At 47.2% G+C, this 21,261-nt stretch overlaps 2 protein-coding genes across 2 annotated transcripts in view; one reads left to right on the top strand and one right to left on the bottom strand.

The window, feature by feature from the left end:
* Nucleotides 1–21,261, bottom strand: part of LOC149342305 (retinal guanylyl cyclase 1) — a 136,954-nt gene that overhangs the window by 93,501 nt on the left and 22,192 nt on the right. The window lies entirely within an intron of this gene.
* Nucleotides 204–2,201, top strand: LOC149342306 (uncharacterized). Its single transcript, XM_089542776.1, has one exon. It carries the CDS (start codon nucleotides 204–206, stop codon nucleotides 2,199–2,201), a length of 1,998 nt encoding a protein of 665 aa, XP_089398902.1.

Below are 21,261 nucleotides of genomic sequence, written 5' to 3'. Positions count from 1 at the left end.
ATTATCATACCACTGTCAGCAGACCGCGCTCATATATTCACTCTTCTCCGGCTCAGTCAACCACCGCCGCTTCGTTGCAGCCAGGTGTGGATGAATGGTGAGGAAGAAGAACGTAAATACGAACGCGCTGCTCGTAAGGCTACTGCCATTCCCTTCCAAAACGACTGTCTTGCCTGGACGTGCGTCTCTCGCTCTGATCCACGATGCTCGCTTCTAGCGCCGATTTCAAGATGAGCGGAGACTCATCGCAAGTGTTTCTGCGGAAAATGTACGAACAGCGCAGCTCTTTGACAAGAGGCTTCAGTAAGGGAACAGCCGCCGCCATCTTTGCCGGGCTGTCCCTCCTCGGCGTGTGCGGCATCACTACGGTGCTCACGGTCATCGTGCGTGACTCCGGGGACGTATCGGCCAACGAGACTGCGAACACGGCGTCCCGCGAGAACAGGCCATCCGCGAGTCCGCTTCAGAATGCCCCCTTGCCTCGTCCAGCGCAGGAGGATTTTCGTGTTCTTCCCGTCTACTCGGCGACCTTGTCGGCGGAGAAGCATCGACCTGCCACGCGAAAGCCGCGACGCAGAACAAGAGCTGGAAAAAAGGCAAGCAGCTCGCACACTTTCACTACGAAGAAAGCCGTCCCTTTGAAGCAAACCCTAATTGTGACAAGCAGCAGTGCGGGCGCAGCCACAACGTTGGAGGAAAACATCACCACCCAGCTTGACAAACATGCGCTGGTGTTTGTTAACGATGACGCTTACTACGGCGAAGTGACGGGTGATTTCAGTACAACAGAAGACACTAGGGACAGAACACAGGTGGAAGAACTGTACGAAGAAGTGTGGCAGACCGCGTCGCAAGGAGAGGATAATTCAACCTCATCGAACGCTTTTGTTTTGTCATCCTCGACAGCGTCACCACGAGGAACACTGTCTACGACAAGTCGCCCCACTGCAGCGACTTCCACCACGTCGCCTTCGGCTTCATCATCAGCTGCAGCAATTGCAACCACGCTCAAAACATCTACGAAGATTATGCCGCCAAGTTCCACGACCAGCACCACAACACACCAAACTGGACGAGCCGCTGCCTTCGTTCCAGCTGCAGACAGGAAGGCAAGGAACGGCGCCCGGGCACACCGTAAACCTCGCTCATCACTGTGGCTGCTGTTCTGCTTCTACGACGACCGCAGCAGCATCCGGTCCCCGGGTTTCTCGGTGTACGACTTCCCCGTGCAGCTCTGCACTGATGTGGCCTTTTGCTGCGTAGATGTGAACACCAGAGGTCAGGTTGTGGTCACCAGGCACCTAAGGGTGTTCCTGAAGGTCGTAGGTCAGGAATTCCTGCCTCCGAGCCATCTATTTGTGACACTCGGGGGCCATCGCGTTTTGGTGAACCATTTGGACATGGCCCTGGCCAACACCGCACGCTTTGCCACGGAGCTCTCGGGGCAGGTGCAGAAGCTGGGCGCCGGCGGCCTTGCGGTCTACCTAGAGGACGTGGAGATGCTCAAGCACGCGTTCCGTGTCCACGACCTCATCATGGCTGTGCGGGACGTGTCCGTGGCAGTGGTGCTGCCGCGGGACCTGCGCCAGCAAGTGCGCTACTACCGCACTGAGATCTACGCTAACACCAAAGACATGCTGGTCATCTCACCTCCGTCTCAAGGCTACGGCAGGGATCCGCGGCAGCAGTTCGCTACATGCCCGCATCCCCGTCGCAGCGTCCACGAGGGATCCTCGCTGGAGTTCATCTACCAGCTCTCGCGGACGCTGCTGTCTTCGATGGCAGACAGCGCCGATTACGCTTCTGACGCAGCTGCGGTAGAGGACGAACAACCGGCGCCGCGGTACCTGATAGGGATCTCATTTGGCGGTCTTAAGTTCCACCTTAAGAACCGCAGCAACCACGACGTTGGCGCGCCGGCGACGTTTGTTCGCCGAGTGCCATACCGGGAGATCTGCAAGCAACCCTGGCATCACTGGCACGACAATGTCAGCGAATGCTTCGTCGCTTGGGACGGCAACCGGGGCTGGATGTCGTCGTTGGGGCCTCGAAGCGTCGGCTTCACGACGGAGCTGGTCAACGGGCTTGCCGTGTTCGACCTCGACTTCGACGACCACAGCGGCGAGTGTGGGAACAAGTTTCCAGTTTTGAGGGCCCTTCGAGCGGCGCTACTCGCTCAGCGCCCGAGGCTGTCGACTTAGAGCAATGGCGCGAGAAGGACTTTCACTCGTTTCCGCTTTTTTGTTGTTTTTGTGAACGACAGCCTAGTAACACTTCGCCACGTTCCAAACACGATTAAAACGATAACAATGTTGCGAAACAAAGAGCATCAACGGTTTCTGACAGCCCTGGACATTGAAATAGGCTTACATAAGGCAGAATTGGTATATTAGCCCATTACAAAAAACCTTTCGATAAATTGCTGGCCACCAATGTAAAACATAGTGGAGCTTTGATACACGCCGTCTGATGTATAGACAATTACCATTGAACTAAATAACAGACTTACACAAATTTAACCATTAACAACCAAATTAACAATGAATTACCAAGTTAACACACAAAAACACAAAACTAATTAAGGGGAGAGCAGAAGATACGACAGCCTTGCTCTGCCAAGTAGATGGTTTAGTTGGTTTGGTTTATGGGGTTTAACGTCCCAAAGCGACTAAGGCTATGAGAGACGCCGTAGTGGAGGGCTCCGGAAATTTCGACCACCTGGGGTTCTTTAACGTGCACTGACATCGCACAGTACACGGGCCTCTAGAATTTCTCCTCCAAAGAAATTCTAGCCGCCGCGGCCGGGATCGAACCCGCGTCTTTCGGGTCAGCAGCCGAGCACCATAACCACTGAGCCACCGCGGCGGCTCTGCCAAGTAGAGACGCCGCGCAGTGTGGCAACAAACAAATAATTCACGCCTTTGCTGTTCGCAGCTGCTCCCTTTTGAGCTTCAGTTCCGGGGCTGGCCCCTTCGGAAGTGACAGCTGGGACCAGTACAAACGACAATTCCTTGCTCTCTGCACACATTTTTTGCCATGTAACTTGTGGTTTTCTGCATGAGGAAGATTCCCAATTTAGTCATTGAACTGCTTGCAAGCTGAGCTATGCTGATTTGAAGATGGTGGTTTTCAAAAAATGATATGAACAACGTACAGCTGACGTCTCATGTTTTCTATGCTAACGTCCCAAGCTACCTGTACAAACTGCACACGCAAACCGTTGGTCTACACAAGTACCACAGGGCCACTAATTTTCTCCTATCACACCAAAGACTGACATTAGTACCGTGTAAAACATGTCGCCATGCGCAACTGCATAGTAAGGGATAGGGCATGTGGGTCCTAGAGGCCGTACGTTGTGGTCAGAGTCTCACACTGAAAGACAGACTTCGTACTACGTTCAAGACGTTCTTGACAAGAAGGCCACAGATTTTGTAGCTAAACAGTTTGCTCAAAGCCTGATGAGCGATTAGGGACTGCATAGTTGGTACGATATCGAAGTAAAAGTACTGATAGCGAGTGTACTGTGCGATATCAGTGCTCGTTAAAAAAACCCCAGGTGGTCGAAATTATCCGGAGCTCTCCACTACGGCGTTTCTAATAGCCTGAGTTGCTTAGGGACGTTAACCCCATAAAACCTAAAATCTAAACTACTTCTTCGTTGAAATGACGTGCTTTTGTCATTGAGCTAACTTTTCGTAGACTTTCAAATTCATTTCTTTCTTATATGTCACATTTTTCTTTTCTTATGGTTCTAACCAATGTCCTTTCCTCGCACTCACAACAACCACCACCACGGGCGAAGAAATACCAAAATAAACAGCAGAAGACGCGATGTGCGCGTGCGCATACCTGCGACCCGCGAAATAATTGCTGTGATGCCGAAGTTTGCTTTCTGGCTATTTCTAGATCCTAACGGCGCTTCGTCGAAAAGTACGCAGAAGCATGGTGCCTCTTCCAGATTGCAGCTCTGAACATTACGGGGATATAATTTGAGAGACGAGGCAGCTTTCTAAGCAAAAAAATAAAACAGGGGAACCGAGTACTCGCAGGGTAAAAGAATTACAGGTCGTTACCGCTTCTTTTATTAACGGTGCGCTTTCTATGCACTCCACGACGGAAGCGAATCGATAGACTTTTGTTCAGTAACGACGCTGATATGAAAACGGGGTCTGGAACAAGAATACGGACGGAGGAGATTGTGAGCCCGTATGGAGTAAGGCTCTGCCTTTCAGACCCGCTCAATCTTGCTTTTGAGATGGAGCTGAAAACATTGATTCCAACGTTCGCTTCTGCCTTTAACGTATTCGATCTTCGAGACAAGGCTATTTGTTGCTTCTGCGAACTGTTGTTCAGGCAGGCAACAGGAGATAGGGAAAGCACAACAGGAGAAGAATGGGTTGTTATTGTCCTCGGTAAGTAAACTGTCCTTCAACCTCCCATATCTTCTAAGTACCGGATCAAGCACTTTTTTTCTCTGATGATGTCGGAATCGCGGAGAAACGTAAACACCGGATTATATATTTAGTTGGATATGACGATGAACCCTTAAAACTTGCTTGAGCTTGTGGCCCATTTGTCATCTTTATTTTCGTGGCCTTAATGGACCTGAGCACGCACGACCTTGGCGATGTTTTGGAGGATGTCTGGACCATTGAAGAGAACATCGTTATATATATGAATACTGCGAAAGAGCAGCGGCCATGCGCTGTTTTTTATTTATTTTTTCATTGACCGTGATATACTTGGAGCACGTAATGAAACTTTGCTGCAGAAGACGTCAAAGTAGCTGAAGGAAAATTGGGACCCTTAGTAAAATTTGAGGTGGACAACATCGCCTTTGTTTCTTTTGCTGCAGCTCACAAGAAAATGACGACTGAGAGGAAAAAGAGATGGCACAACAGAGTTTTATCAGCGGTGCCATGTCGCTTACTATCTTTGCTTGTTTTTTGTTCGTCGTTTAAGCGTTATTGCAGAATCAACCAATCAATCAATCAATCAATCAATCAATCAATCAATCAATCAATCAATCAATCAATCAATCAATCAATCAATCAATCAATCAATCAATCAATCAATCAATCAATCAATCAATCAATCAATCAATCAATCAATCAATCAATCAATCAATCAATCAATCAATCAGAATTTTGGAAGAATGAGCATTAGACGAAACAGTATTAAAAATGAATAGTAATGCTTTCTGGCATGCTGGTTTCAAAGCAACTTAACGACCGCTAGCTTGACTTCACAATTCAATAGGTAACTTCACCTCATAGCGGTAATGTCGTGTAGAGAATGGGTACGCCAGACCAAAGACTGCTTTGGATTCGGAGAGTGTACGATGGGGGGCTAGTTGGTAATGCATGAACTTAGAACGCGCTCGTCCTGTCTACTTCTTCCCTGTGTATCGTCCTGTGCGTGGTTTTCGTTCTAAGTTCATTTTTAGATTCGGATTTAGCTTTTGCAGCCACCTGAACTGAACTATAAATCTACCACTTTCCCTTCCGACTGCTATTTTAACGCTGTAATCTCGTGCTCTACGTCGAGAAGAAATACAACTCACGGCAATGAGCGTCTATGCACTGCAGGCTTTCATCGGATCTGAAACTTTACTGTGCAGAATTTTATTTTGACAACTTTCCAAAGAAAAAAAAATTGCGAATGGAAGTAGATTATTGAAAATAGAATTTATTCTAAACACAGCTCAAAACGCAGTTATTCTAGTCCCAGTTTCCTAAATATTTAATGCTTAGAAAGTAAAGCAGGAAGGGCAGCGAAATGTTTGCGAAGACAAGTGTTAGCTAAGTAGCAATAAACGATAGCGTTAAGCTAAGTATTCACTGTACAGAAGCACAAGAACCGAAGACTTCACGTCTGTGCCTTGCAGAAGGCAATAAACAAAATCACAAATACACTTTTACTAAACACGATACCAGTGGTTATGTGCGCCTATGAAATTAGGGAAGCACAGGACTATGTGAGATGCCTCTGCAGCGTTCTCAGCAGATTTCAGCGATTAGCTGGTTAACGGAGCTTCGACGGAAGACAGGGACCGAGAGAAAAACAGGTACAAAGCCTTCGAGGCGAAAGCAAAAGGGTGACCGGAAATGGGGATCGCATCTCGACGGGAGTTGGGCCGGAGCACAAAGAGGCAAGGCGCTGTAAATAACAAGTAGAAAAACAAAGGCAGCAACAGCGTCAACAACAATATTAATGAACGTGACACGAGCAAACAACACGATCAGGACTGCGACAAGAAAGACGGCACGGCACCCTCCTTCTGTGGCAGCTGAAGCGGGCTTCCGGTGCCGCGGACGTTGCGCTGCCCTCATGAGAAGAGCGATAAAGAAAGATGCGAACTAAAATAGACATACACAAGCGAACGCCGACATAGCAAGACTTGAGGATGCTCGCGTGCACCAGTGACGCAGTTTGTGCTGACGTGCGGGAAACCGTGGAGAGAGAAAGAGAGAGGGACGAGCGAAGCGCAAGGGAGTCGCGTTTGTCCGCCAGTCTACTCGACCGCTTCCAGACCCTCGCCGGCAGGAATCTGGCAACCGAGGGAAGACGGGCGCCGATGCGTGCGCGGTTGGTGCACTGATGCAGGAAGGGAGGGAAGAGAGGAAGGGAGGTAGGAAGAGGTGTTTGTTCGGTGGAAGCGCGTATACTGTCGGGCGCCGCCATTGATTCCTCCCCCTGCCGTCGCCCATGTCACTGCCTCCGCTGACCCCGGAGGCCCGGCGCTGCCGCCTGCCCATTTAACGTTGAAGCCCCGGATGGGCAGAGCAGGTCGCTTGTCGTCCGTCCCTAGCATCATCACCGATGGAGAGCCGGTATCTGCATCCCTCCCTACCTCTCATCTCTTTCTCTCTCTCATTCGCTCTTTCCCAGTACCCGGCTTTCTGAGATTTCAAATTAGCACTCGGTTTTGCTGGCTGCGATTTCGTTCGAAGACCGACTGACTGCGTGCGCCATGAAATTCGGGCAACAGCTCAGTGCTCGGGCTTTGTATTTTAATACCAGTGCTACGTCTTACCTCGTCGCAACTCGGCGAAACCGAGACGTAAAGATTCGTGATCTTTACATTGAAGCCTTAAAGAAGGCATCGTAGTGCTCTAAAGCGACCGGGGAAAAAGTATTCTGCAGGAACATGAGAGTACTTATTGAAAGCCCTATCGTCTATGTTTGTGATCATGTTTTATCTGCTTTTTTTAGAATCCAGTTTTTGAAATCAATTTTCTACCTGCCTAAGCGCCGAATGTGAATTTGTAAGTAGCGTTCCCTCTCCGTCTTTCAATCAAATTCCCAGCGTGAATGCGGCTTCTCTTTTAACCCTGAGCGGTCGCTAGTGAAATTAAGCTGCCGACTGCTACGATAGCTCGCAGTAAGGAGGAGCATTATGAATGCCTTCTACATTCCGATACCATTCCTTCTGTTGTTACCTTTTTATTCCATCTTTAGGCATGCTTGATGATAGGCACTCCTAACAGAGGTAAAAAATAACCGTACAGACCGACAATCTTATATTTTTGGTACTGATAGAATTATTTGCTGAGTCATGAAACACAGGTTTTTTCATGTCACTTTTGGGAACCCCTGCTCATTTGAATCGCGCATGCACGTCCACGTGAGTCCCTCTGCCATGGTATTTTTCTCTGCAGGTTACTTGCTTGGAAGTTGCGAGACCAATGACATTGGACGCTTTGTAGTCGTGCTCTTCATCAACAACGCTGAACTAGACTACCTTCCCTTAACTGATGCGAAGATGTCGCTTTGGCTGCCGTGCCGTTGATGAAAGAGTAGCTGCTCGTCATGATGAACCACTTGATCTTGCCTTGAACATGCTCCCCAGGAACCGAAGCACTCGTTCGGTGCTACACATCTCAGAGTTGATATTGGATGCGTGGACTCCCGGCAGATGTTCAGGTGGAGGAGGGCGTCTTGCGCCGATTTGCGGTGTCGTGCAATACGGAGGTACACGAAATCGTTTATAGAGTTGGTGTCCTGGGCTGTCAGGATAGCCGCATAGATGGAATCATGCAGGCTGTCGACGAAATACTGCCGAGCTGCAGGCGATGGCCACGTGCTATTTCACGCCTTAATGAGGTGAAGTTGGACATAAATGAATGTGGAGACGTCCTGCCCCCGAAATTGCTGTCGCGATCGCATCCTCTTGAACTGGACGTCTTACTTACGGGGAAGTTTGGAGAAAGCTGGGAGGAATGCCGTGGTATAGGCCGACCAAGTGAGGTAGCGATGGCCCCCGTAAAGGTTCCATTCTCGAGTGGCACCGCGGAAATGTTCTTTCGCAAAAGTTCGCATAAGGTCTGAAGGGCAATGCGGAGCGACGGGCAGCGATTTCTACGGCTTGCACCAACGCAGCAGGGTCGTCAGGGAGGCATTTAAATACCGTTAGGCTCGCCGATCAGTGCGCAGTTTTCAGGGTGGAGCGACCAAGAGCGGATACGAAAGAGGAGACGAAGAACCCTAGCCGATGGAAGAGCGATGAGATGACCTGGGCAAGGCTCTGGTTAGAATCAGCCGAGGAGGTGTGGACGCCGTTCTCAGGCGATGCGGGGTTAGCGTGTGGCAGTGATGCTGACCGTTGAATATCCCACCCTCTTCGAAGCACGATGGGATCGCTGATGTTTTACATTCCGGGGACTAGCCGAATGTGCCTTTCTAAGGGAGATCAAGGAGCACAGGTGATCTTTTTTGTTTTCTTTAGGTACAGATGGCGCATACCCACTGTGGAGGGTCGTTGTTGTTGTTGGCCTCAGGTGGAGTGAACAGTCCTTCGAACGCCTTCCCTTAATCTATGATCTCTTCGGCGTCTTCTCTCCTTTCTGCCCTTTGTGTTTTCTTCGTCGTCGTAGTTTACATCGTGGTGTGTTTCATTACAGTGTATATAATTATTAAGGTTGAAACTGTGTTTTCAAGACGAATCGGTATAGGTCTTAGAACTACCCTTATAAAAATGGTCTATAGACAGTCTATAGACCTCTTATTGACTCTACTGACTTCCTATAGATATTGATTTGTGTCTATTTATAGTCTATAGAATGTATGTAGACAAAAGTCTACTAAAAGTGTATGGCCATAAATCTATAGATTGTCTATAGACTCTCTATGGCATTTGTATTGCCTATAGACTTTTGTCTATAGACACTATATAGACTTTATAGACAGAAGTCGATAGACACTCTATAGACTGTCTAAAACTTTTTTTGTAAGGGTAGGCTGCTGAAATTTACCGTCTAGCTCCTCTTAATTATTTCCCTTCGAGGAACAGACACACTTCTGCGGGAAGCAGGAGGCCCTGTTAACCCGCTTTCGGCCTACAACTATCATGAACTTCGTTACCTGCTACATGTCATCAGTAACTACACCTGCCTAAAAGTCAGACCCGCTTTCTGCAGCAGCCTACTACCCATCCTGGAACACTTAAGGATGTTATCTGACGCCATCCTACAAGTTCATACCGACGGCTCGGTTGGCCACACGCGTGTCAGGCAGCACAGCCATAGACGCTTCATGTATTCCGTCAGTGAATTATCACTCCGCTTGACACCTGCACATTACGGCACTGCCTACAAATATAGTACCCCTATCCCGAAGGACATCTTCCCCATAATACGTACGGGAGTGTCTGCGAATCTCAAGCTGCACTAATCGCTACGAAATATTGTGACCAGATAGTTTGCAAGGGGTGCCTAGTTTGCAAGATGCATAACTGACCTTCTTCGTCCCGTTGAAGACTCAAGCTGGAAGGTCTACATTTTAAAGAGATGTGTCGTCTAGGACATAGGATGCCGAGAAAGTTACTTCTAGAAGAGTCCCATAACTTCAGATGCACAATGGAGGGCGAGATTATAAAATGACGATCGGTAGCAACCACGAGGAAGATGAATTCCTAGCAATGTCCTTCAAGATAACCACATTTTACTGGGAGGTGGTCCGGAAGTTCTTAGAAGTGCGAAATGCCATACAGGTCATAACTGCCTGTTCAATACTTTATTCGCCCTACTCTAAACGCTGCACAAGCAGTTTCAAGTTCTCAAGAGAAAGAAACGGCAAGTAGAATCAGCCAGCCACAAAAAACTGGCTATTATTTTAGAGGTATATCTGCAATTCTCCTTTTCTCCGATCATCTCCATCGATTTATTCTTCAGCACCGCTCACCGGGGCATAACTTACCGATATAGCGTCAAAAAAAAGGCGGGACGCAAACGGATCTATCATTCGCAAAAAAATTCAGCCGCCCACTCGCGTACACGCACACACAACACACAAGTGCGAACTCACGGCCGCAAACACACAGATATGTAGGAAAGTTCAGCCACCCAAAACGCAGCGGAATGCCTTTCGAGCGAATGCAAATGGGATCCACGCCGCTGCCAACCAGCGGGCCGGCTCAAACCAAACACAGAGGTCGACGGGGGCGCCTCGGTATCGCTGGCCTGCTCATATTTCGGCGCGTGGAGAAAAGCGCCGCGCAGAAACCCGCGCAACAGTCCACATGAGGGAGATCTTACACGGGTTCCCGCGTTGTATGCTCGCATGAATGCAGCTCTTATTCAGACCCCCCCCCTCCCTCCTTGTTTTTTCCCGCGAACCTGTTCGCAGGCAGCGAAAGGGTGGGAGAGCGCGCAGCGAGTCTCGTTTGTTTCGTACGCTTCGCAGAGGCTTCGGATTTGCTGCGTTCCAGGCCGCGGGTTAATTAACGCAGGGCCAGCTCCGATTGCGGCTGCTGCCTTTTCATAGCGCGATGAACAGCGGCGTGTTCGGTTTGTCCGAGAGCGAGCTCATGTTTGAGCGAGTGGCTGGAGAGGGGAAGAAGAAGGGCCGACGAGGGAGAGAGGCGGCGGTGGTGGCGAGGATTAGTACGCCGTGCAATCCCGGCGTCGTCCTTTCACAGTCGTTCTGCGGCAGCGCTGATTAGAGGCTCACACCACAACCGAGCGGGCTGGCTGGGACAACGCAAATATATTTACTCCTCCGTTCCGCCTGTACATTGTAAATGATGGGTTGGGAACGCTGAAACAAGTAAACAAATCGGGAAACGAGATACAGAACAATCAAAAAGCGAGGAAGGAAAGCAAAAGAGAGAAAGAAGGAAATGAAAAATGCAAAAGTAAAAAAAAAAACGCTGCTGCGCTGAAGTCGGGTCAGGAAAAAGAAAGGATAATAACTGCAGCTCGTTTTGAAAAAGTAATTGAAGCATGTCTAACACGACACAGTCGATGCCAGCATCCTTCTGCTCTTCATCCTTCTTTTTGGGGAAGTAGCGCACAACGGAGTAATTGTCGTTTCTTCGCTGCCACAGCGAAGAGTTTATAACTGGCGAGGAGAAAACTTTCAAGCATGAACACTGAAACCTTTCTGTCGTTTATTTTATTATTCCGGCTCCGGTGAATATATACAAGGCGTTTCACCTAAGACTTTAGATGGTTTTTAAAAATAGGCTTTTTGAGTTAGAATAGCACTTGTTTCGGCATAGCATTGTCAGTGGTGTAGTACATCAGAATACAGCTAAGACGTGCTAATTAGGCTCCTTAATGTTAGTTTCCTTAATTATTGAGAGGCGTGTAGCCCGCGGTAAGTAATGTTCATATCAGTTTTAGAACTTCGACAACGCTATTGCCCTTGGCGCTGTGGCCCAACAAATTTTGGCTATTTCGACGAGTTAACTGCACTGGAGAGGTTGCTTTGCCTGAAAGCTCCTCGAAAGCGCATGTATTCTGCCGTGATGTCGCAAATTTGTTGAGCCACAGCGCCGAGGGTAAGCCCGTTTTCGAAATTCTACAAACTGATATGGATATTACTTACAGTGGGCTGCACGCCTCTTAATAATTAAGGAGCCTAAGAGTGATAGTTAAAAAGTTAACTATTCAATATTAGTTAACCAGCTACTGGTTAGCGCATTTTACCTGCATTCTCATGTATTACACCGCCAAGAAACCTATGCCGCCAAATGCTGTCTTCAGACTCAAAAAGCCTATTTTTTAAAATTATTTAAATTCTTAGGTGAAAAACCATTTATATCGTTTGGATGATATTCACCAGGGTTGGAAAAATGCCTACGTGAAGAATTAGCAGAATCACTTAGAAAAAGGAACATGAAAAGTACTTTGTTGAAGTAAAAATGAAACAACTGTAACTTGCATTATCGTCGTCATCACAGTAGCACAAGTTAGGTCCGCTGCACAGAAAAATCGCCTTCAGTGTCTCCTGGTTCTGAGACCACCGCAAAGGCAAATGTCATTCAGGGATTTTCCGCACCATCATGCGGCGTAATCTTCTCACTCCGCCTGACTGCTGTCCATTATTTACCACGTTTTTCGCCCTATAAGCCACCAGCACCAGTTATGCGTATAACATGCCATGTTAAATTCTATTTCTTGCTCTAAACTTTAATTAAAAGACGATCCCCTAGTGCTCGTACTCTAAAGCAGTAAGCTCTCTTCCTGCACCTTAACGTTGCTCCTGCCCGTCTTTCTTCTCATTGTGAGCGCCCATGTTCTAAATCTCATTTCAGTCTATATCGTCCAGCTGCAAGTTTTTTGCCCCTATAGCAGGTACTGAAAAGACTCATCTCCCGTGCTCTTTTCACGTGAGCGATATTTGTGAGCTGCTGCTCATAACACGGCGGCCTTTGCCGCAAGCACACGCCACCGTGTTATGAGCAGCAGCTTACAAATACTTCATCACCTAAAGCACATGCTTAAATCCTGAAAAAAAAAATATATATATTTGCTCGTTTTTTCAGTGTTCTCTGATAGCCCGCACCTACCGTGAATAGTTTGGGTAAATAGTTTCAGATTCTCAGTACCTCCGGAACATCACTGTTATAGCAAACTGCTTCTCTCTCACCTGTTTGGTTTCATTGCCTATTGACCACAGAAGCCCATGTTTTCTATTGAAATTGTGCTCTTCTCGACGTATTACTTCGTCTTCTCTTCTTAAACTGACATTCAAGATATTCGTTGAAAAGCATTGGGCGGCGAATACTTGGAAAAAAGAAAGTTATTTGACGGGAATTGATTATGAGGATAGCTTTAACAGATTCAAACTTTATAAAATCCTTGCATAACATGAGCTGATCACTGGCACCATCAGTATCTCAGTAATCGAGCAAATCTTTTGCGCACATTCCAATGATCGTTGCACTTGCGATTTCATTCCAGAAAAACTTAACCAATGCGCGCATGATTGTGTTATTTACTCCGAGTGAGACGCTGCAAATTGCACAATGTACAAAGATGAAGAGCTTAGCCCAACGATATACGCAGACGCCGAGATACGAAAAAAAAAAGCACTGCAAGAAAACTGTTGAAGAAGTTGAGCACAGTCCGCTCCCTGAACCGCCAAGGGGCGGTTGTGCCCTGCACGTGAACCAAGTGTTTCTCTTCTTTCGTCTGGAAGCACAGAGGAAAACAGAGCAGAACAACATGAGAGCCAAGTGATTTCTTTGTGATAGGAGACAGAGAGAGAGAGGACGGAAAAGAGAACCCAGTTTGGCTTGGAGATAACGGGACGCCAGGTCCGCAGCAGCCGTTGTTCCCACCTATAAACGTGTTACACTAGCAGTCTTCTGGAGCAGGCACAACGAAAGCAATTTGGAGGCGAGCGAGCGAGGGAGCCAGAAGGCCGCCTCGCGGTGAGGCTTTCTTTCTCCTGATTTGGATGGGCGCAACCAATCCAAATCAGAGCCGAGACTGGATCCCCCAATGCAAGCAGATGGCTAGGGAATCGAGTGCTGGTGTGTCTCGGCAAGAAAGAATCGAAGGACAGACAAAAAAAAAAAAAAGAAAGAAAGGACGGTCGTGAAACGCACGCTGTTTGCCGAGACTGCCTCCCCTCCCCCTCCCGCCACCTCTTTTTCTCCTCTGCCTCTTTGTTGTAGATTTTTATTAGCGAAGCGGTGACATTGAAGCTAGCATGCTAGGCATACGAGCTCTCCAGCCGCTCCTGTTCTCTCTTGGCTCCTGGGCCTCTCTGCCTGTGGCAAGCGCAAACGCCAGCGGCATTACGTGAGGAAACTCGGCTATCAAGTGTTTTCGTTGCCGTGTCGATGCGGATTGCGATCGCGCGTTTTTTTCTTTTTTTTTTCCCTTCGGCCAAAGACCGGGGAGGAGCAGTACTCCTGTTGGGGATTGAAGGCCTCGTGCATGATGCTTGTAGGAGGTGCTTCGTGAGCTTCAGTGTTTACGATAATCTGGGGTGTAGTAGAGGAGCGTTGCGATAGTCATGCTTTTGTTTGGGCGTTGCGCAGCGCCAGTCCGAATTCGCATAGTGTTTTGGAGCGAATATACACACTTCGGTGGTTGCATACTCTTTTAATCGATATTACAAACTAGTCTCATAACTAGACTGAGGGGTGCTGATGTTCAATAATGTCCAATAAGAAAATGACAAACAGAGCTCTACACCAGTAGAGTGGCGTTTATCCATTTCTTGCTACTGTGCCACACGTGACATGCACTATGTGCAAGCGTAGTCGCAGCTAGAATGCCGCTGACCACTGCGCATAATAAGCCCAGAAGGATCAAAGTTTCCTCCGGTCAAAAAAAAAAAAAGGAGTTACATTTTTTATCCCATGCTGAACATGCCATAAGTGATTTGTTGTCAACGTCTTAATACTTAGCCTTGACCTTTTCGAGCTTTCCCGTTTTCTAGGTGATTTCAATATTTAATTGATGTCATTGGGGATGCTACAAAGACATGTGTGGAAGTGGTATTCATTGAGAGTAGAAGCCTTTATGAACAATGATTAGAAAAAAACGCGCAACATAACAGCGCCAACAGCAACTGAGTATAAATAATCCCATTTCAAGAATGAACGACAACCAATCGCTTTAAATTAAATGAGACTGCATGAAAGAAAAAGTGAAGCAGGAATATGTCATGAAACAAGGCAAGTAAAAAGCAGAAAAGGCTATTTCTGCACGTGTATAAAAGCGAAGATAAAAACGAAAAGGCAAGGAAAAGAACGAACAATAACAAAAAGATGTATGAAAAATTGTAGAGCGGAAGAATAGAGAATCGGTGTACAAGACTGCTGTCAAAAAAATTCTTCACAAGATGAGTACGGAAAGTGCCGCGATTGCTTTGTGAGGAGATGAAGTCTGGAATACCGCTCCATGGAAGGACAGCACGAGGAAGCACAGAAAAGTTCAACGAACGAGGTACGCCGTAAAATCTGCCCATGTTGAGCGCTAGGGGGGCGCTGCTAGCATGCTGAAAATTGTCGAATGGGGCGAGTGATTTCGTCTAGCAGAGATAAACGGGCAAAGTCACAACGTACGGTTGACGTACGGTGTGAGTTTAATTTCTATTCCGCTAGAATAGTAATTGTAATTTAGTGCAGTGAAAAAGCTGTCCCTGCTCCGGGTTACTTCTACGGCCAGGTTGTAGCGGCGGTAGACGTGTGATAAAAATAATGATGGGACAAAACACGTGGTTTCGACACAGGATGTTTCCCCAGCCGCGCATTTGCCCCGGAAGAAGCACGGGAAGTGTTTAGGCGTTCTGATTTGCTGACGGGCGCCATTTTGCAAAATCAGCGTGGGTGCGTCGGGGTGCGTACTAATTAGAGCGCATTTTCCTGCTAGCTCAGCTATAAAGTTCTGCCGCTCGTGCCAAATATTGCTAAACGACATCTGCCGTGTCTACTGTACTGGGACGGGATCGCTTTCAGCGCTGACGCTTACGAAAGAAGGCAGCTGCCGTTACAAAGGCCACAGTTGTTGCTTCACCTATTCGGCGTACGCACAGGGTATCGATGTGCGGATGTCGCAAGTTACTTGTCCGATGAAAACACATTCGAAAAGGAAAAGCCAGGTTTTCAGCACACAGCGCAATAACGCTAAGCCTAGCAGTGCGGGAAGGGATCCTCAGTGATTCTATACCGTGGCACTGCGCTTCGAGGCTGTGCCCATGTGCTCTCACATCGACGTACGATTAATAACGGCGTGGCCAAGCTACTGTCGAATATTTAAAGGGTCAGAAAACGCTATTGTGCTTAATATCGTTGCCACGAACGATAGTCAACGTGATTAGTGAGGTATCGAGCACTACGTAGGGCAAGAAAGTCTAATCCAATTTTACCATCTAATCTAATTTTATTTTGATGTCAGCGTCTACATACGGCTGTGTTGCGGACAGTGCAGTGGACAAAAAGCGTCAGAATTTTGCTTGACTCCGTACAATCAATCAATCAATCAATCAATCAATCAATCAATCAATCAATCAATCAATCAATCAATCAATCAATCAATCAATCAATCAATCAATCAATCAATCAATCAATCAATCAATCAATCAATCAATCAATCAATCAATCAATCAATCAATCAATCAATCAATCAATCAATCAATCAATCAATCCAGCAAGAAAGCAAGCAAAATAAACAAAGAAATACGACATAAAATGAGGAGCATGGCAGAAAGAGGGCAGCTGGATGAGATTTTTTACAGCACAAAGTGAACAAGGGGCGGGAAGCCACAATGTTGTGGCCCCTGATGCTTCCCCCCCTTTGTACACTGTTTAAAACAGGGGCAGGAAATGGAGGACACCTGTTGTGTGCTGATCTCTAAAATCTTGTGCCTCATTTCAATTATGCTGTGTCAACAAGGCTATTCAGCTGCGCTTGTAAATGAACGAACCAAACAAAGAAAACGACAGAAATAAAAGGAACAAGTCTGCGTTGTTCATGTTTTCGCTACAGTTTCCGACAGCTCTGTTTCTCCGTCCACGGTCTTTTTTGAGGCCCCCGTGCATCCCCAAAAAGGCTGTCTCTAATTACAAAGTGGGCAAATCGATGATTTTCAATTAAAACAGGCCAGTTGAAATCGATAGATAGGCCACGGCGGTGGGGCCTGGCGGTAAACATGTCGCGAATTATTCAGAACCTCGATCAGCCTCGTCGCACGCGAAAGAACGCCCCTGCGGGTAGATTGTTACGACTCCCAGATACCAGGCGTGGCGCCCCAAGTTTCACCAATCTCCCCATTTGCAACCCCTTGGGACGACCGCGCGCGGATCAACACGGAAGACCAACGCCGCCAGGCAACGCGTTGCCGCGTGCCGATTTCTGTTTACACGAGCCAGTCAACAAAGACGCCCCGATGACAGCTGCTGTCTCGCTCTGCAAGCACCCAGCTCCATTCAGGGAACGAGCCTCGGCCGTGGTCATCAGGAGCGAGGCGTGTGCGATCCCGCCGCCACCATTCCCTTTATGAGGGTCGTCGCCGCTTGTGCCGGGCAGTAATCGCGGCTCTTTTATGCCGCCTAGCTGCGAGAACTAAAAGGCTGCAAGTGCCCGTTTTCGCACACAGACGATGGGAAAGAAACTCTGGACACAGCTATGGTTCTGTTTCCTCTGGGGCAGTGCTGAATGACAGCGGAAGAAGGGCACTGCGCTGATTCAGGAGCCATTTTTTGTTCTGTAGTACAATCTAGACTCGTATAACCAGGTGTTGATGGCGATTATGACAGCATGTTGTATCATCATCATCATCATCAGCCTGACTGCGCCCACTGCAGGGCAAAGGTCTCGCCCATATCTACCCTGTCCTTTGCCAGCTGCGGCCACCGTATCCACACAAACTTCTTAATCTCATCCGCCTACCTAACTTTCTGCCGGCCCCTGCTACGCTTGTCTTCTTTTGAAATGCATTCCGTTACCCTTAATGACAAGCGGTTATCTTGCATTCGCATTACATGCCCTGCTTGAACCCATTTCTTCCTCTTGTTTCGACTGGGATGTCATTAATACGCGTTTGTTCCCTCACCCACTCTGCCCACTTGCGGTCTCTTAGCGTTACACCGATCATTTTTCTTTCCAATGCTCTCTGCGTTGTCTCTAACTTGAGCTGAACGCTTTTCGTTAGCCTCCACGTTTTTGCCCCATAGGTGGGTACCGGTAAGATACAACTGCTGTATACTTTTCTCTTGAGGGATATTGGTAAACTGCCATTCATGATCTGAGAGAACCAGCCATATGCGCTCCACCCCATTCTTATTCTTATTTTCATGTTGTATACTGAGATACAGGTCGCAGAATTGCTGCACTCTATACTGAGCTGCTGCTTCCGGAAATGTCCGAGAAAAAAGACAGCGCGCGGTTGTTGAGAAACCGTCTGAAACATTTGGCCGACGTGTAAGATGCAGTATCTTTGTCTTCTTCCTTAGTACTACTGAAATGATCTATTGCTACTAAATTATTTTAGCTAGTTATTTATCCGCTTTATCCCTAGGTACCACCAACCGCGCTTTTAGTCGATTATAAGCAAGCCCAAATTTATCGTGTTCTGGATACCCTTCAGGTGAGAATTCAGAGCTCGATATGAGAATAGTTTTTAAGCCCTTGTAGAATGGCTCTCATACTGCTGTTAACATTAGTAGAATCTCTGCTAAGACAAAATGTGAATACGCCTTTCCTCGTATAGCGTAGCCTAAGTGTAGTATTAAATCGCCAAACCGGCGTCGCATCAGAATGGGATTTAATTCAAAATATTCTTTTGTCGGCCAGCCTTTCTAGCCATGGAAATACATAAGACAACGGGGCAACAACAACGTGGCTGGTTTGCAGAGGCTCTGCAACTGGGTGCGTTCTGAACAAAGAAAGAGACACCTCGACTGCTTCGAAGTATTACCTTTTTTATATAATGAATTGCATGTACCAGGGCAGGGCAATGAATCACCCTAATTATTCCAATATTTTCATTTTTGCTCTTCCCGTATTTTCAGCCATGGTAAGCATAGATATATAAATGTGAAAGCGTTAAAAGAAACAACGAACTTGCTTCTGATGCGTTTGACGCTTTTCACCACCAGTATTTCAGAATGAATAACGGAGATTTGCAAGAACACCGTCATCTGCCTGCGAGCGAAAATAAAGATAAAAATTGCGCTAGCGAAACATTCATTCGGGCTGTTGGGATGTCGTACAAGAGCTCGAGCTTGCTTTTCGTCATTATGCGCTGTGGCATTGACGAATCGAGTCTTATTATCTCCCTCCTCTTGCCGCGGACGCAGGGACATTTCCTCTTCCTATGTAACTTTGGATACCTCGTTTCCGCATTCTCGGAACGAGCGCTGTATTGTCCTTTCGCTTTTGCCTATTTCTCTCTCTACACCTGGGCGCCCACATTCCCGAGTACAAAGGCATTCGTACAGTTCCGCTTCCGTTCGCATGTACTCCGCGCGGCATGCGGCTGCTATTGAATGGGGACGGGTATTGCTTCTGTCTCCCGGGTCATCACAGAAGGAAGATAGCCTCCGAAGCTTTCATTTATTTTTTCTCTTGTTCCGGAACCCTCACTTGTCCCTAGAGAGGCAGAACAAATTAAAGCGGAGCTCGGAGCTGAGAGCCTTTCGTGCGCTAACGGTACTCTTGGCTCTGATGTAGGTTACACGTGAGCTTGTATGTCTGCTTCTCACGCAATGCGCAAGCTGGAAGGAGGCTGATAACGAAGCTTCCTTTCCTTTTTAGTTTGCTTCAAAAGAGGAAAAAAAAAAGGAGAAATTTGCCGAATAACGAAACCAGGCGCATCAACCCGAAGACTAATTGACGCAGAAAAAAAAGCAACTTGGCCCTGGTCAGTGAACACGTGTGCTTGACTTACTTTGATCGTGAAGAACGACTGCAAATGATTACAGCTTTCTTCATAAGAGAATTTTCATGTACTCAAGTTTGTTTCCTTCTCTGTTTTTTAATTTCTTTTTTGCGTCGGGGCGACCCGGTCAGGAACAGATTATTCCAGGTATAGTAAGTAAAATACTGACAGACATGCCTATCACGGCGCTTGAACGCTTCCGCTGTAAAAGTGAGCAAGGAAAAGCGTAAAACAGCAGTCGCAGAGCACGAGCTTACTGATACCAAAATTGTGTGATGGATGAATGTGCTTACGTCAAAAGTTTACGCGCATTCATCATCCCGATTAGAACAACCACCACCTCCACCGCCACCGCCATAATCATAATAACTGCGCTCATCATCAGTGTTATTATCACAAGAAGAATGCATAATTACGGCTCGCAATAAACGCGAACAGGTTTCAGTGGCTGTGCCGTACCGTACGAAGATGAATGCGGCAGCGATTATAAACAGAGACAGAGATGATATGTAAGCAATAAATACATGCGTTATGCGTTGTCTGCTACACAGGTATGCCTTCATTTCTAAGCACTTAATCATTGATCGTCACACACCGAATTGGTCAAACAGCTGACCTCATCGAAAGGTAAGAAGGTTTCATTTGCTCAGGTACCTTGAAGAAGACATTGGTGACCTGCTCAGACAAATTAAAGTTGTACATAGGGATCGAAAAGCGCGCGAACTCATTACTTTCTTTTCCCTTACTATTTTGAAACAAAACTTCTTCAGACAGGACTTCGTAGTTTGAAAAACGCCACAATTCATACTTGCCTACGCTAACGCCACTACGGGCAGTCATGGGCTGTCAGAAAATTAGAACGCTAGAAGCTCTCTACGGCTGTCGACAAGCCAAGAAAAAGCCTTTTATTCAGATCGCCAGAACTGTTATTGTACCAAGTCTAATTATTTTTATTGCCAACCATATTTTATTTGGAATTTTTTCAACGAGTCTCAAGACTGTTAGCAACAAGGCTTGAACACGTCACTTCCGTGTTGTTAGTCACAATTAACAAACGTGCGAAACAGTCTGCAACGCGAAAATGCACTCCGAACCGTTCCCAGCTGTCCCAGAGCACAGCCCACATGCATTCACTGGCGGATAACACAAGGGGTTACAACACGGAATGCCAGCATTTTTGACGACGCACCATCCAATATGGCCGAGTGGATACGGCATTCGGCTGCTGAACCACAGGACGTGGGTTCGAATGCCGGTTGAAGCACATGCATTTTGCTGCAGAGAAATGCAAAATAGGCTCATTTGCTGTGCGATGTGATGGCACATTTAAGAACTCCTGGCCGTCAGGATTAATCCGTAGCCCTCCACTAAGGCGTCTCTCAGTGAAGCTGACGTACCAACATACCCTATATTTTCGACGCGTGTAACCATTTACAGAAGCGTGTACTTCAAATATGGTGTCGTTCGGAAAAAGTCGTTACCGTGCACGACATTTCCAGGCAGGGAAAGGCTTCAGTAAACCGTTATTATGTTTTATATCACCGCGTTGATAAGAAAATCGAGCAGTACGCAATGCTTAACGCCTGAATGCTTAATATCGCGTGGCTCAGAGTTATAAAAAAGAAAAGTGGGAAT

The sequence above is a fragment of the Amblyomma mixtum genome, chromosome 5 (genome assembly GCF_055824585.1).
Source record: "Amblyomma mixtum isolate Tamu chromosome 5, ASM5582458v1, whole genome shotgun sequence".
Lineage (NCBI taxonomy): Eukaryota > Metazoa > Arthropoda > Arachnida > Ixodida > Ixodidae > Amblyomma > Amblyomma mixtum.
The sequence above is the reverse complement of the archived record's forward strand: the minus strand, read 5'-3'. Positions and strand labels throughout refer to the sequence as shown.